At 43.8% G+C, this 17,372-nt stretch overlaps 1 protein-coding gene across 11 annotated transcripts in view; it reads right to left on the bottom strand.

The window, feature by feature from the left end:
• NEDD4L (NEDD4 like E3 ubiquitin protein ligase) overlaps positions 1–17,372 on the bottom strand; it is a 338,970-nt gene that overhangs the window by 42,881 nt on the left and 278,717 nt on the right. For all 11 annotated transcript variants that reach the window (XM_019937118.3, XM_019937121.3, XM_019937126.3 and 8 more), the window contains 5 exons: positions 17,057–17,176; positions 15,792–15,989; positions 9,626–9,703; positions 8,147–8,201; positions 2,436–2,494 (listed from right to left, as the gene is read on the bottom strand). In XM_019937118.3, the coding sequence (XP_019792677.1) occupies positions 2,436–2,494; positions 8,147–8,201; positions 9,626–9,703; positions 15,792–15,989; positions 17,057–17,176 (510 nt within the window). The remainder of the gene's footprint in view (positions 1–2,435; positions 2,495–8,146; positions 8,202–9,625; positions 9,704–15,791; positions 15,990–17,056; positions 17,177–17,372) is intronic.

Raw genomic sequence — 17,372 nt, 5'->3', positions numbered from 1 at the left:
TAAATTAAACAAGTGTTGACTGTTGGAAAAAAGAGAAAATATTAATGATTATTTGGCAAGTTTAAAGACAAGGTAGTTTTAAAATTCCACTGAACAATGGAAAGTAGGAGTGGGAAGAACAGCACTGAAGTTCCCCAAAGTCGTATATTATCCAGGAAAAGAGAGTGATTAATTTTGACACAGGTCAAGTATATTGGTTAAAAATTTTAATGTGAGCACCAAAAGAACAGAAATAGAAAATACAACGTCCAAGCAAGTATAGCAAATGAAAGAAAATAAAGAGTACTCTATCAGTCCAACAGAAAGCAAGAAAAAAGATAAAACAGAGATAGTTAAAGGACAGAAAAGATATACTAGGCAAGTACTAGTGAAGAGAAAGTGAACATAATGACTGACAAAGCCACAGTCACCACGTGAGATGCTGACCCAGCTGACTTGGTTAGATAAAGAAAAGCCAGGAAAAATGTTGTCATGGAAATGGAAAATTTGAACACCATAGGCCTGATGTACAGACATATATAAAGAACTCTGCACCCAGCAAAGACAGAATACACATTCTTTTCAAACACAAAAAGAACATTAACAAAAAATGGCCAAGCCTCCAAAGACGTTTCAAATGTCTGATAATATTCCATAGACAATGTTATATGGCCACAATGCAATAAAATCAGAAATCAGTAAGAAACAGGTAAAAACCCTCTCATACTCTCAGAAACTAAAAAGCATATTCTAAATAATTTGTAAGTTAAGGACAGAAAGAAATCATTACGGAAATTACCAAAAATTTAGAACTGAATTAAAACGAAGACCAAGTATCTACACTAAGGTAATAATTACCTAAATACACATGCTCTTATTGAAAGAAATACTACCAATAATAAAAAAAAAAGAGTAAACAAGGCTCTTTTGTTAGTAGAAAACAAAGAAAGAGCTTTCTTCAGGGCAAATCTACCTGGATTTATGATGCTAAATAATTTTCAATAGTAATTATAAAAACTAACAGTGTTGCATGAAGACATGATCAATAAGCAACAGAAATATTTGAAAAGGCTTCATCATTGTCAAAAGTCTTCTGTTGCTTGAAAACAGCATCGTTTCTTTAATTTACCTTGTTTCTCATGATGGAGAAGAGAAAATACTACTCTTAACTTATTGTGACTGTGAATGTAACAAAAGGAGCTGTGGTAGTGAAGCAGGTGTTTGTTAACTACATGCAGAGGAGCTGACGCCTGTTCTGACCCACGTGGCATTGGGCACTTTGCATCAACCGCTAAGCAAAGCAGCTGGACAAATCCAAATCCAACAAGTAACTAAAGGGATGTCAGGTATCAAGGTGTGTTTGCACTGTATTATCTTTCAAGTTTTCAAATGGACCTATAATTCAAAATGTAATTTGAACCAAATCAGATTAAAGCCACAAAATTAGTATTTTAAATATACCTATTGCTGTCTTAGCTCAGCACTTGATATAACAAACTTCCCTTCCTTTAGCTCCTCCAGTTATTAAAAGATTCCCCAATTTGCAATCTTCTGCTCATCCCAGTACAGTTCCTGCAATTCCAGAGTCTCTCCTTGAACTCATGTAACCACTGACAAAAGACCCTGGAGTATTCCACAGACTCCTTTCAGGTGTTTGATACCAGGTGCCTGCTGACCAGTGCCAGGGTGTCACTCTTCCTTATGAACACACATAAGAGGACTATGAGAAAGTTAGTGCGTCAGCAGAGATAAGATTCTTAACTGCCAGTTCTGGAGTGCAGCTACCCCCTCACCCAAACCTTTGCAGAGTTTTAGAGCCGGAAGAGATTCCGGATCCAATTTAAATTTGTTAGCATACATATACTACCCTTGGCCTCAAGAGACGTTAAAACTCTACAAATACAGGACAAAGTTTTGCTTCATATAAAAAGGAAGAGAGGGGGGCTTCCCTGCTGGCGCAGTGGTTGGGAGTCCGCCTGCCGATGCAGGGGACGCGGGTTCGTGCCCCGGTCCGGGAGGATCCCACATGCCGCAGAGCGGCTGGGCCCGTGAGCCATGGCCGCTGAGCCTGCGTGTCCGGAGCCTGTGCTCCACAGCGGGAGAGGACACAACAGTGAGAGGCCCGCGTACCGCAAAAAAAAAAAAAAAAAGGAAGAGAGGACATTTTGTTTGTTATACTTTTAATCTACCCTTTTATAAAAGACAAAAGAGAATGTTTAGTTTTGTTACCACTAGCAAACCATTTTCTTTTCCTTTATATTGAAAGCCCTGTGAAAAGGCAAATGTAGCTGTACCTCACCCAGAAATTCCGGGAAGGAGGAGACGGGAGTAATGCTAAATTTCTCAAGGACACCAGTCAGGCCCTTGGCATCAAGGTAAGCAGGAATATACAAGAAATGTGTGTTTAGATGAAACCAAAATATTATACTGAAGAGTCAGAACTTGAGCATACTAACCGGACCAGTAATAGCTGGATTCTGCAGTCTTGGGTCTTCCCACTGAGTAATTTTGCTATCTGGAAATATTTAAAAACAAACACAAAAGCCGGCTTATTAGTTCAATCTATTTCATGTCCAAAATGTTTTAGAAAGAATTATTTCTGGATTTTCCAAAAGTTCCCCCAGTTCCCCATCCTGACTCCCAAGAATAAATAACTTAGTATTTCAGGGTTAGAAGAGAACTATATTCTGTAAGGCAATCTGCACCGCAGCCCCCCATACTGTTTAGTTAAAAACAATCAAAAATGCACAACTAAAGTAAAACCATCTATTCACACTGTTTTGGGCAAGCAATCTGCTGAAATTTCAATTATAAACCCCTGTACCTTCAAGGATTTATAACTTGAGGTTGATTTTCATTTAATTAAAGAAAAGCATAAAAGATTTTAGTTCCCCCAAAGTTAACACACACACGATTTTTTTTCTCATTTCACATACTCTTTCCTTTGCTTATGGTGTTGCAAATAGCTTTCAATTAAAAAGCTTAAGTTGAACAAATGAATAATCCATGACATGAGTCACTCATAGGCACACAAAAATCAAAACAGCTAAGGCAGTCCAAAAAATGAGAATTAGATACAGCAGAGGAGGATTCCAGAGAAAAGGTTCCCTTTTGGTCAAGCTGGTGAGAAGTGGTTCTTTCTTCCAAATGAGTCAACGTCAATAAGATTAGTAAAGGTCACCTATACCACTGCTTCAATGGTGTAGGTGGAAACACACATTAGCTACCTGGATCACTTGGGATTTGTGACTGTGCCTTACTTAAAAAGACTTTATGCTACTGTGTGTATATATGGGGGGGGGGCGCAGGAATGAACTCACACGAAAGATATGGGGAGGGTAGACGGGGAAGAATAGGTTTCTCTCTGGAGTGTTAGGAAATCTAAGTTGGTTTGTAAAAAAGGAAATGATCTGTTTGAGAAGAACAGTCTGTTTTTTTCTGGTATACTTCGTAAGTGGACTGATAAGAATAACTAATAAATTTGGTTTTAATGACTATCCCAGGAATTTTTCGAAGTCTGGTATGATAATTATTTTAACAAAAGCAGTGGTAAAGTTTTAAAATTAAGCTACCAAAGCACATGACGATTCTAGATTCACGCTGGTAGAAAAGTTACAAGAACTGTTTCGACTGTTTCAGAGAACGCTGAAGGACGAAGCAAAAGGTATTTTTGGGTCCCTTACTTTGAAGACAGAAGTTTTTGGAAATTAAGAGCTGTTCCTGTGATGCAAAACAGGAGAAAAGGAAATAAAAGAAAAAGAATATAGCTGAGTAAAAACTGCCTTAGACTATATATAGACTGGGTACCATCATCAAACCAGAAAATAAATTACCTGCTAGCTCCATATGATGACCCCCACATCTGTCCAAACCAGAACCTCAAGCTCCATCCTTGACACCTGCACCTGGATTTCCCCTGGGAAACACCTCAAACCCTCCTCTGCCAGAAGTTGACCCATAATCTTCCACTACCAGAATGGCTCATACAGCCTTGGATTCCTTATTAACAACACCACAGTCCGTCCGTCCACTGTTCAAGTCCAGCACCTGCCATACCCTCCATCCTCGCTTACCTTTCACTCCGGTGGTCACCACCTGTCCCCACCTCTCTGAAAAGGCTTCTTTCCCGAGCGCTCATCTTCTCCCCCGACTACTCTCTAGGTCTCCCTGGCCTCGTCTCACTCACCCCCGTTCAAAACTTCCTTTGAAGCTCTGCCCAGGGGATCTCACCCCCGGGCCGAGGGCCCACGAGCGAAGCCTCACCTACGGCTCCCCAGCGCTCGCAGCACCCCCGAACCCCGCCTCCTCCCCCACCCCCATCCGCGGAATAACTGTCTTCCACAAGGCAGGACCCTGGTGCCAAAAAGGCTGGGGACGGCTGCTCTAGAGCACAAACCTGACCGCGTCAGACTCCCTTCTGCACCATCCCTTAGGCGCTCCCGCCTGGCTGCGGAAGGGACCCGAGTCGCCGTACCAGCAGACTCCCTTTGACTTAACGCGGTGCCACGCCAGCCTCATCTGCACACCGGCCGTCTGCAATCCCACTGTGCTCCTCTGAACACGGTGTCACCTGCACGGCTTCACACACCTGCGCACGCTCTCTCCCTCCTAGAATTGCTCTTTGCTGGGCGTGCCTGGCTAAACCTCACTCATTATTTGGGATCCACCTGAAAAGTTCTACAAGCTCTTTTGCAGTCTTCTTCCACTGCTGGAGCCCAGACACTCAGCAAGTATTTCTACGTAACGATTGGTTCACTCCCCTAAGACAACACTTAAATACCTCCTGGCACTCCCTACTAGAACCTAAGCCCCTTGAGGACCAGAACTGTGTGCTGTTCATCTCCACAGCCCCCTCTCCACCACTTAACACATTTCCCAGCATGTAGCAGGAGCCTGACTTTTTAAATGACCAAATGAAGCTGATGGCGAAAACAGATTCTTTTTAAAACAGTCTAGGCTTTCAGAAGCACATGATTACAATAATGATCAATTTTGCACTTAAGAATTATCGACATATGACTGTTGGTGGCCAGTTACCCATTTTGTCCTAAAACTTTTGAATCTAAACTTGCTTTTTGTCTTTGAGACATAATATTTGAAATAAAGGGGCGAGAATGAAGTAGAAGAATAAAAAACTCAGTCCATTTAGCTACTATTAACAGGTTTGGTAAAACTGCTGGCAGGAAAGATTAAAACAGGATCTTACAGCATCCCTGGAATTTTATTTTCTAGCTTTGTATATAAACTGCCTGTGGCCAAGTACTCAGTGGCTGGGCATATCGGGTCTTTAAGAAGAACTACGCTATTCCTAAGGGAGGTAGGGATTCAGTTCAAGACCTTCCCATAGCCTTTGACACCAGGCTTGAGACACAGGAGCTTTTTGATAAATGTCAATCAAATGAATCTAGAAGTCTAAAGGGCAGATTAGTATTGAGCATTCATGCTCTTCTGAAATTAAATCTTTAACATTTTTAACCTTGAAAATGTCTCACTTCTCAAGAATTTATGAAGCAGAAAATTTTAAAAACCTAACGAATTAGGAGACAAGCGCACTGCTGCCTTTTATATTCAGTGTGCAGTCACATGCCCCAGCGAAGTGGAAGACGGATGACTGAGCACCTTACAAGATGGCTGCTTTCACGGTCAAATGGTATAGTAGGGATGGCCTGGCTTCTGTCCTGCAGGCAGCAGGAGAGCAAAATGAGATGCTGAATTTTGCTAGAAATAAGATTTGGGAAAAATGTTTAGAAGCAGAGACTCGTTCGGAAGGTAAGGAAATTCCAGGTAATGAAACCCATTTTGGAGTGGGTTTGAGTACCTGATACAGCGTCTTAAAAAAGACAGATATGCTTCATTTTTCACAGACTGGAATTTGGTTTTTTAAAAAAGGCATATGAATTGAACTCTGTTTCATTGATATGTACACTGCTCTATTGCTTTCCACTGAATAAACCTTGATGAATTGGGGAGACCTGGCAGAAATGTTACATTGTCAGCTAATGAGGCTCTCCTAAACAGACCTTTTTCTTACAGTCTTTGGTCATTTAATTTACACTGTATTTGGTTAAGAGAACTTTTCAGTAGAGCTGAGCAAAGGCAGATTTTAATCTCCACGTGAAGGATCACAGATCTCACACTGGCATAGCTCAGATCAACAAGGCTCTGTACGTGGTCTATATCCTATCGTTTGATTCCCAGGAGTGAAGAGGGGGAGCCTCCCACGTGCTGTGTGGTCTGGAAAAGAGGAATGGGGGATGTCTGAGAGGAGCTTGGAGGGACTGATTAGGAATAAGGGAAACACCCAGGCATTTAGCAAGGAACCACCCTTTCCCATCGCCTGGAAAACAGGAGCTGGGCAGGCCTGAGGCTGGAGGCACGGCTGCTGTTGCCTCTCAAGGCAGGTTCTCTCCACTTTCCAACCAAGGGCATCAACTTCCTAACACAACACCGGCACCACTGGCCCTCCGTGAATGGACTCCGAGTCACCATTTAACAGGCGTTTACCGCATATTACACTAGGTCTATGCACGCCTACAGAAGAACAGTCCATGATTTTTCTAATTTCTAATGTATACTAGGATGGCCCTTTGCAATCGTGTTTTTCTTGTTTCTGGGTCCTTACAGTACATCAAGAACATTTCATAAAGTTCTTTTTCAGGTTGACCTGACATCAGACCACTAGCCGGAACATGGCCACAATGTTGTGTGAAGTACTCTCCGTGTGGCGGACCAAGGCTGTGTTACCGGTTAAGACCTTCCTTTAATAAAATGCTCATTATTACTCGTACCTCTCCTTGAAAACTGAAATTGTAATGCATGAAAAAACTGAAAAGGAAACTTTTGTTTTTAGTGGGAAAAAGGCAGTGTGACTGCTCTTCTATTTCGGCAAATTCTGCTGAGAAAGAGAATTATAACTAGCACAGGAAGGAAGGAAGTGGGGGTACCCGCATATGGTAAAGCATCTATGGCAGCAGTTCTATGCTCACTGTAAAATTCTGGAACGTAGGCAAGAATCAGCATTTTCACTGGTCGAAGACAAAAACTAGGCCTATGTACTTTGAACTATCTAATTTTAAGCAAGGGTAACCCACACCCCTAAATACACCCAGGACTTCTACTTTTGGTTTAATTCTGAATTGTTGGGCTTCTTGCTTACTTCGATTTCTAAAAACCCCTCAATCTCCCGTGCCTGAAAGCGAAGGTGTCTCTACCATGCACTGGTCGCTTAGGAACCCAGGAAGAGGCCCTGAAATGAGAGACAGTGACAGGCCCCACCCACATGAGGACCCCTCGAGGCCACGCTTCCCGGTCAGCTCAGCAACATGCTTAACTAACCAATGCAATCAGTTAAGAAAACGTGAGGCTGGGAAAGCCGGTGTAGACTTAATGCTCATGTTTATGAACCAAATGAAAACAAAGATAAATATATTCCACCAGATCACACGCGTATGTGAACTTCAAATCTACTTGAAGACTTCTTTTCAATATACATTTTCAGAAGTTTTAAGGGATATACTAATACGATCCCATGGAGAAAATGTCACTTCAACAAGGGGGAAAAAAAAAACAACAACACTGGCTAAAAGCAAACCTTTATTAGTTTAACTTTTAGTTGGCATGAGAAACCACACATTTATTCATAGGAGCTGGAGCAAATGTCTGCAGCAAATGTAATTTCAAGAAAAGAACTGCACATGTATTAGTGTGTTGGGTGCAGGGAAACATGCTGTGAATAGAAAATAAGTCAGAATGGGCATCTTGCCCTGAGACCTCTGGAGGCAGCTTTTAAAAAACGTAGCGGCTGCTTCAAGCACTGCTCAGACACAGGTTTCTGACATAATCATCACTTCTAATCTTATTTTCTATTACCAGAGTGTATTTATTAAAAGCGCAAAAGTCAAGGGGTCATCAATCAAAAAAAATTTTTTTAATTAAAAAAAACAGTTAATAGGTCACAAGGTCAAACTGGAATGGGCTACTTTAAAGCAAACTGGGGTGAATGCACAGTACCGTACGAGGGCACTGAGTCTCTGGTATCATCCTCGCCACATAACACCTGGCTGCCTAGACAAACAGTAAAATGACACCGCTTTCACTGTCATATCTGAATTACCCTCATCCTCCCTTCACCTGCAACACCTATGCGTCCATAACAGCACCTACTTACTATGATCAATGTAAAACGTTCGGCCATCCAAGTGAATTCTTTCTTCCCAACCAGGCTGGTATCAGGGGAAGAGAGGAAGAGAAGACAAACATTAGCCAGCAGTTCCAAAATCAAAGGCAAAAGGTAAAGACTCTAGGACACCTCCTTACTCTTCTCCCCTGGGGTACATTTTTACGTAAAGAATAAACTAAATAGAAACATTTCAAATGAACTCACTCAAATGACAACACCCAGCAACACACTTTAGCACATGTTCTACAGTCTCAGATGCACTCACTGTATGATGAACAAGAAAAACAGGGGTTATTATTTCAAAAGCTTCAAAGGGAAACCCCAGCACACTGTGAAACAGTTGAGCCTGGGGCTGAATAGCTCATTCAATTAAATGAGTCTTTATTGAGTACTAAAGGGAGGATGGAGGGTGATATAAAATGTGAGAGACTGACGCTTTACTCATGTCATCAGGTGGTTGAACAATCGAATACGGAAATGCTCTGCTGTGAACTCTCACTACTCAGGAACCGGACCTGGATACTTTTTCCAAGATCAGGCTGGTATGCTTTCATGATCTGAACTGTGCCTACTTGTTACCTGAAAGTCAAGAATCCAACAGATCTAGACAACCTGCAGTCTTTCACTTACTAAACTCTCTCTCCGGTCTCTCCCCAGTCTCCTTCCATCTAAACCCCAGAACCAAATATTTGGAGGGTGTGGGGTATTTGTATAACCTGATGAATAAAGACCGTACCCTAATCTTTCTAGCTTCAAATTTTGCTGTAATATACCATACACCAGGCAACAGAAAGGTTCTTGGAAAACAAACACCCCAAAACTTCCCAGCACCCTTCCATTTCCATCCCACCTTTCTAGCCTGTAAGGGTTTTTAAAAAACTGGGGGTGGGTCAATACGAAAGCATGTGTGAAGGTTCCATTCAAAATCTAACTTGGAGTAAATAGCTTGACTCTCACTCAGGCCCCAAAAGAGAACAAACTAATAAAAAATTAGATTTATAAACAGTCACTGACAAGGGAGAAAAATTTAAAACATCTGCTGGATAACTGACTTATAGAAACCTTCTGTGATTACGTACGCCCTTTTCTTCCACTTTTTAAAGAATTTTTTGTTCCTATGACTAAATCAGCAAGCAATATGGATGGAAATTAGCTGGTTGCTAAGTTACAAAATAAGTGTGTGCTGCTTAAACTGTCACCTGTAGAGAATGCCTCGCCCATCATCCTAGTTGCAAGGTCTACCTTTCACTAGCAGTCAGCCATTCAGAAACCTCTTTCAGAAGAGCTAGGTGTGGTGTGAACTGTAGCTATCAGTTCAGTCATACACCCGATTCTATTAAGAAATGACAGACCAAGGGGACTCAAAACACCTGGAGAAGGAAAAGGTCACAGGGCTTCCCTATCAACACTGGGCCCATGAATGAGTAAACATTTTCAGACTGGTCCGTGTGTCTCCAGTGTACTCACAGGAAGAGGGCCAAGGTCATTGGGGTTTAAAGATGCCTTTGACCGCATATGCACTGGAAATTTCAGGCGTGGGTCTTCCTGCAAAAAAAATGTAAGAGGCAGATGTTAGGAGTGATCTCTGTGAGCGGTACTGGTCCTCCCCTTCTGGAGGTGTGTGTTCCACAGCAAGCAGGTTGCCTGTGTGTTGGGGGGGGGGCTGCTGCAGTGGGGTGTGGAGGACCCCACCTCCATAGAGGAGGCCTGGCTGACCATCTCTCCAAAAAGATTCTACTCTTCCTCCTTGAACTTGATGAAAGGAGGAGAGTAAGAATGTTTAAGTAAAAGGTTAACCATTTCCCCAAGACCCTGAGCAGGTGAAGAGGAAGAGGGTTCCAGCAGTGACGTTATCATGGAGACCAGAGTAGAGGATGCCAGTGAAGATAAGGAGGATGTACTCCACAGAGAGGGAGTGAGGACACGGTCGGACAGCTCCCTGTGGACCCTGAGCTCGGGCTGAGGGCAGCTAGCCTGTTAGAAACACCCATTCCATCAGCACTTGCATCTGCTATTGCTCCCTTCCACCCTCTCTTGAGCCAAAGCCGAAAATCTGAATCTGGTTTGACTGTCCAGGCACGTCCTGCCCCAGAGTTAGTCGGCAACATCACAGAGTGGCATCCCGATGAGAGAACTTTACTGGGATTCTTGATCAAGTTCCACAAATTAGATCTTAAAAGTTTAGGGCTTCCCTGGTGGCGCAGTGGTTGAGAGTCCGCCTGCCGATGCAGGGGACGCGGGTTCGTGCCCCGGTCCGGGAAGATCCCACATGCCGTGGAGCGGCTGGGCCCGTGAGCCATGGCCGCTGAGCCTGCGCGTCTGGAGCCTGTGCTCCGCAACGGGAGAGGCCACAACAGTGAGAGGCCCGCGTACCGCAAACAAAACAAAACAAAACAGAAAGTTTACAAAATCTTTTTCTTAAGGGATATGCTTCATAAGATACCACACAGAACCAATGAGAGAAAAATACATACTCTGACATCTTGGGTCCTGCTTTATAACTTACAAAGAACAGTCAGGTGTGTGATCTTGCAACCACCCTGTTATGGGGGTTGGATACGTAATCTCTGCTCCTTTAGATGAGGAAACGGAGTCTCACAGAGAACGAGAACTTGCCCAGAGGTTCTGGTTTAGAGCCTGGCAGCTGTCTTTCACTTACACAGACCCAATTAAAATGCAGTGTAACTCAGAGAATCCCTATTTGAAACTCAAAAGATTAGAAAACAAAATGATAAAACTCAGAATAACACATTATTAACCAAAGAAGCCTAAGATAATAAAAAACAAAACAAAAAACTCCCAAAAACCTTAAAAAAAAAACCCTTTATTTCATTAATGTTAAAGCCTTTGTTGCTGTCAAACTACTAAAAGGTTTTCTGCCTCAGCATTTTCCCAAGTCAGCAAGAAAATGAAATAGTTGGTATAAAACTGGGAAAATAAAAAAACTCACTTTTGTTTGGATATGAAATTACATATGATTATATACCAAGACTGTATTAAACATCTCCTAGATTACAGAGAGTGACAGCTAACGGCTATGGGGTTTCCTTTGGGGGTGATGCAAACGGCCTGGAACTGATTATGGTGATGGTCGCACACATGTGTGATGGTCTAAAAATCATTCAGTTGTATTATTTGAAATGGGCGAACTGTATGGTATGTGCATTATACCTCGATAAAGCTTTAAAATTATTTTCCCCAAGTTTACAGTCTAAACCATTAGTATCAAGGGGTAGTAACAAAGTGACAGATTTCTGGAGCTGGCAAGAACGACAAGAATCATACGCATACAGATCAACCTTTGCTCATTAGAGGCATAAAATAGTCCAGTATTCTGTAGTATACTGGAACACCTACAGTGTAAACAGATATGCTAGGTAGATTTAGGATTTAGAAGGTCTAAAAAGCTGATAACCTGGTAAACGTCTGTGACCGCTTGGCCATGGACCAAGGAAAACCTTAGAGCCCCGAACCCCACTAAAGCTACCTAAGGTCATCTCTGGGCTGGCCCAGGTAATGCCGCCACTGCAGGGGAAGCTTGGGCAGACCACAGCCACTGCTCACGCTGGGATTAGAGAAAGGCTGAGGCTGCTATTCCACGGGTGAGGACAGGGGCTTCTGCATGCTGCGTGCGAGGCCGGCCATGCCTTGGAATCACACACACAGGCTACTGTGAAAGACAATCGGCCCTTTTGGTAAAGAGCTGGTGATTGAAAGAAAAAAAAAAAAAGCTGAAATTAAAGAAAAGTGACAGGGGCGTAGGAGAAGGAGCATGAGGCATAAAGTAAATTCAGTTTCACAGGCCTGCTAACGTGGCCTTGCACGGAAACCCGGAATTCACAGAATGTGAGGGCTGGAGGCCCCTGGGGGTCACGTGATTTTATTATACCAACAAAAATCACAATAATGGCAGCAGCTGCCATCCATCAGGCTCTGCGGGCTGAGCTGGGGGGCAGCACGGAACCCAGCCTCCCCCGGAATCCCCTGAGTGACAGAGGGGCAGCTAGACGAGCGGAGAAGGGCAGCCAAGGCCCCACAGGACTTGGGACAGCTTTAGGAATGACAGTCAGCTGGAATCCTAATGAGGTCTCAAACGATACACATGTGAATGAGTGAAATACACAACACACTTGGCTGTTCCTCCCTTTCCTCAGCATAGTAGGAGCACTTCTTCGCAATTATACCAGTATTTCACAGCTGCTTCCCACAGTTACAGCTGAAAGCGTTTTTAAACAGAAGGCAAAGATCAACATCTTATTTAATTAAAAAAAAAAAAAAAAGAGGCTTTCGGGCTTCCCTGGTGGTGCAGTGGTTGAGGGTCCGCCTGCCGATGCAGGGGACGTGGGTTTGTGCCCCGGTCCGGGAAGATCCCACATGCCGCGGAGCGGCTGGGCCCGTGAGCCATGGCCGCTGAGCCTGCACCTCCGGAGCCTGTTGCTCCGCAACGGGAGAGGCCACAACAGTGAGAGGCCTGCGAACCGCAAAAAAAAAAAAAAAAAAAGAAAAAAAGGCTTTGGGGACTTCCCTGATGGTCCTGTGGTTAAGACTCTGTGCTTCTAGTGCCGGGGGCGCGGGTTCGATCCCTGGTAGGGGAACTAAGATACCACATGCCGCTCAGCCCCCACCCCCCCCAAAAAAAAGTTTCTTCGTGGAATCATTTAAAAATATATAAAATATGGGCATGCTAGCTAGCTGAAAAGACAACTGTGCTTTTTCGATCCTGGAAGGGAACAACCACCAGGGCTAGACTACAGTGAGTTTTATTAGTTTGGACCTGGGTAGAAAACAAACCTGAAACTTAATTGAGGTATAATCTTTGTTGCTACAAAAATAAGCCAAGGCTTTGTCCTATAAAAGACATAAATATACTCTTACACACATGCTTTGAGCTGCTTCCTCAGCAGAAGGAATGAATGCATGAGTTGAAGCCCTCCTGTAATCTCTCCCCAGCTCCCTGGTCTCTGCCGTGCATCCACAGCCCGCCTGATCCAGGTGGGGACAAAGTGATGCTCATCTGCTGTGTCAGACTTTATTCCTGATAGACGACTGGCACGCGGCCTCCATTATTTGTGTGTGCGAGAGGCCGTGTTTTATAAATAGACTTCAAAGGGAATTTTCCTCTATCAATGTATACGAGGGAAATGCTGGCCTGAACATTTTCCTGCTTCTGGTTAGTGCAGGAATCAAGAGGACACAGGGTGCTGGGGGAAGAAGTACAATTTTCATTATTCTCAACCTGTCTGACCAATTTGTTTTTTTTTTCCTTTTCCTATGATAATGCTCAAATCGAAGAACAGCTGTTCTCTCTTATTTGTTCTCTCTTTAAAAAACAAAGCAAACCCCAAACGAAGTCAACACAGGTTTTAAGCCGAACATTATCTTTACAGTTCTCTCCATCCTTCCACCTTTTGTCAAAATAAACAAGCAATTTAGAGCCTGCGTTCCACAGGAGAATTTTGTATGGGCCTTTGTTTAGCAGGGATAACGCGGCTGTGTCAGCACATCCGAGTTTAGAGGAGAAGCGTGGCGGTTTGTGGAATTCCCAGTTGTTACCTTAAGGATTTTCAACGACAGCGGCAGCAACAAAATGTTGTTTTAGCCAATTAAAAATTTAAATCAGTGAATCACAAGTATCTGGTGGAAAGGGGCAATTAAAAATTGAAACTGGGTTTCACTCAGCACCAATGCAGGCAATAAATAAAGCTGGTGCTATTTTAAATAAAATCTGCCCAGCTGCAATTACACTGCAGTTGTGGTGTGAAAGGCTGTGAAAAGGTTAGGGGATTTGATTACTAAGCTAGTTCAAATGACTAAAATCATAGCTTATGTTGGCAAGCCACAGGGGCCGCACACACGAATCCAGCTCCTTTTACAATATTTACCCCTATTTCTGGAGCTCCCATTCCTGGCTGAGGAACAGAAATCCCAGCAGCGCTGTAGTAAGTAGAAATGGGTACACCAGCAGGACTGCTACAGGTTCTCTGTCCACGAGGGAAAAAAGGTTTTCACACCAATCTCTCTCACTCTATTTCCCAAGGAGCGACCTATCTTTTACTCTCATCTTGCCAGAGACCTGTAATCTTATCTTCAAAGCTACATGTTATCATATAGGCCTTAGCAGTAGTGACGCGTTTACCAAATGAATGTTACCAGATCTGGATGATAAATTCTCTCGGCAGGTTATTCCTTTACTTCAAAATTGGAGCGGCTCTCACTACGGGGTGTTGGGAAATGCGTGGGAGCTTTTGGGTTGCCACTAGGATAGGGATTGGGGGGGCGGCGACAGTGGCTATTAGGATGCAGTGGCAGAAGCCAAGGATGTTAAACGTCTTGCAAATAACAGGCACAGTCCTGCCCCAAATGCTAAGATTGTCCTCGTGAAGACACACTGTACCACGATCCATGAGGTCTGAGAGGGTCTGCTGGGCCATCGAATCCAATTCTCAAGGGACTGAATTACCATCACACCACGGGCAAAGTGTAAGTGACAGTCCAGACCGTTTGGGTCCAGGTCTCTTCCTTAACACGATACTGCTATTCTTTCAACTGGGTAGACTTGGTGTCTACACTAGAAATGGGAATTTAAAGCATGTGTTTACTCTTGGTCCAAGACCACAGAGCTAGGGCCAGTGACAATCACCGAAACTCAACCAGCTTTCACATACCATCAGTTCTGAGCAAGCAGCCCAGAGGACAGAAAGACTTGAGTTACGCTCGGTACCCAGACAATCAGATGGGGATATAAGGGAGAGGAAGGAAAACAAACCTTCGGTAGCATCAGAAATAGAAACATGAGGACACATTTCAGGCTAATCATTGGTCTAGAGACCACTCAGTAGAAAGATACCATGACTTTTAAAAGAACTCTATGCTACATTAAATGAGCCACCACTGACTCCCCTGAAGAAATGAAGAGTGAACAGAGGAACATAAAGATACACATATGTGCTTTTCGTTAATCTCATTTTTCTCAGGTTAACACAATGCACGGATTCTCTCTCATGCATGATTCAGGGGCACATGGAAGAGCCCTGTGATAAGAAATAACCAACTGTGATAAGATGTTCACAAAAAAGAGCTATCAAATCTACCAAGTCTTTAGTATACCTCCTGATCCACAATTAAAAGAAAGTAATGTAGCACAGAGTATAAAATACGTATCTGATGTGAACAGTAAAAACTAAAATGACACATCAAATAAAAATAAAGATGGGTAATGTCAACACAGATGCAAAAAGAAAGTGACAAAGAAACATCATTTCTAAAAAGATTAGAATTCCTAATAAGGTTACAGCATCCTGAGATGGGAAGCAGTAACATCAAAATCCTAGCTATATGTAGCACTACCTTTTTTATTCCATATGTGGTAAATTGTCACAACTGGAGCTTTCCTGGAGTGCTCTGAAGAAAAGGCACCAGTACCAAAGGTGGCCATTAGCCTGTGCCCGTAAGTCACCTGCTCCCCGCCAGCCCCCATGTGCGGAGTCTAGACCAAGCTGAGAAGACCCTCTGGGGACATGCTTCACTGCCAGGAAATTTCTCTGCAAGAACCATGGATACTGGGTAAGGAAATAAAGGAATGAATGCCAGACCTCAGGATGAAAATGGAGCCAAATAAAAGTAGCGACCTTACCCATGTTGTAGTCTTTGTGTTATGGTCAATGAAGAAGGGCCGGCCGTTGGGCGCTATCCTCATTTCCCAGCCGGGCGGCAGGAAGCTCTGTGTGACTTTGTGTTGTGGTTTGGGGGAGTTGTAAGGTGATGGCTGTGGGGACTGTGGATTGGAAAGGGTATCTTTCACAGCCCGACGTATGGGTGAATCCTTGGCACCCTAAGGAATAATAATGAGCATTAGAAGTCTTACCAGGTGCTAGTCCAGAGGGGTCAACATGTACCTGGGGGTCACGGAACACTCCTCTTTGAAGAGGGACAACGGGGAAGCTCCTAAAAAACCTGCTTGGTTTACTTTTAAAATTAATCTAACTGTAAGGTTTTTCTACTGCTTAAACACACAACAATATGAAGTACGTATAGCCACCATCCTTTGACAGCTACTTGGTATGTACCCCAAATACTGTTCTGTAGTGAGCATTACGGATGGGGATTTTACAGAAGGTGGAGAAGAACATGCCCCTGCTCTCAAGGAGCTCACAGTCTAACGAAGATGGACTGGCAATTTTTAGAGCAGAAAAGAAAAACCTCTATCAACCGAGACAGCCACCTGGAATTGCATAGTTGTTACCCAGGACATTTACATCACAGTTTGGAGGAGATATCGCCCATTCCCACTTATCAACATCTTCAACCCGGGCAAGGAGAAGCCCGCAGCCATCTCTAAGATGCAGTCACGTTTAGAACTTCAAAGGTTTCGTCTCTGGTATTTGTGATGTTAAGGGATGTCCCTAAAACCACACAAACAGGAGGGCGCAAAGCAGGTGCCCGGCAGTGACTCAGACGCAAACAGGCATCAGAAACACGGAGGCTGATACAATGGAAGACCTCACGGTCGAAAGGAAAAACAGATCAAAGCAACAGCTATGTTTAAAAACTCAACATAAGCATTGGTATTTGAACCAATACGAGTTATTATGCGAGTCTCATGAGGTAACAGGCAGTAAGGAGTGAAACACAACACGAATGGAGAAAGTTCTGAAGAGAGGAGCCCATGTCCAGTACAAGCCACCATGGCCTCAGCCCAATGAGAATGAGAATCAGGTGAGTCCAGGGATGGGAAGCACGGAGTGAGGCTGCACAGGGACACCCCTCACCACGGACACAGAGACTGATTATCAGAGCGGAAGGTGGCTGCAAAACCCAAGTCCCAGTTCAGAGAGAAGAGAGAATGAGGAGAAGTCACAGGATAGACGTGACCCCAGTTAGATGACGCAGCCTTCTCACCTCCAGTGGGGCAGATAAAGTTACTGTTGGCGAACTGAGGCTACGAGGCCGGCGGATCTGAGGCTCGACTAGATGGTTGTTACTGTTTGCGGCGGATCCGGATGCACCGTCTTCTGCAAGCTACGTTGGAGGCAAACACAAGTTAGCTTCGTGTGAGGCTCTCCCTGTGCGCGTGACTGGAGGGTGGACCCAACAACACAGCCAGCGATTAGGAGAGGTCTGGCCTGTTTAAAGCACGGAGGAAATGACTACGCATAATAATGGGGGGAAGGATGGGGAAACACTCCAAGGAAATAAAAAAATGAATCACCGGCCG

The sequence above is a fragment of the Tursiops truncatus genome, chromosome 13 (genome assembly GCF_011762595.2).
Source record: "Tursiops truncatus isolate mTurTru1 chromosome 13, mTurTru1.mat.Y, whole genome shotgun sequence".
NCBI lineage: Eukaryota > Metazoa > Chordata > Mammalia > Artiodactyla > Delphinidae > Tursiops > Tursiops truncatus.
Note: the sequence above shows the minus strand (reverse complement) of the source record. Positions and strands in the feature narration are given on the sequence as shown.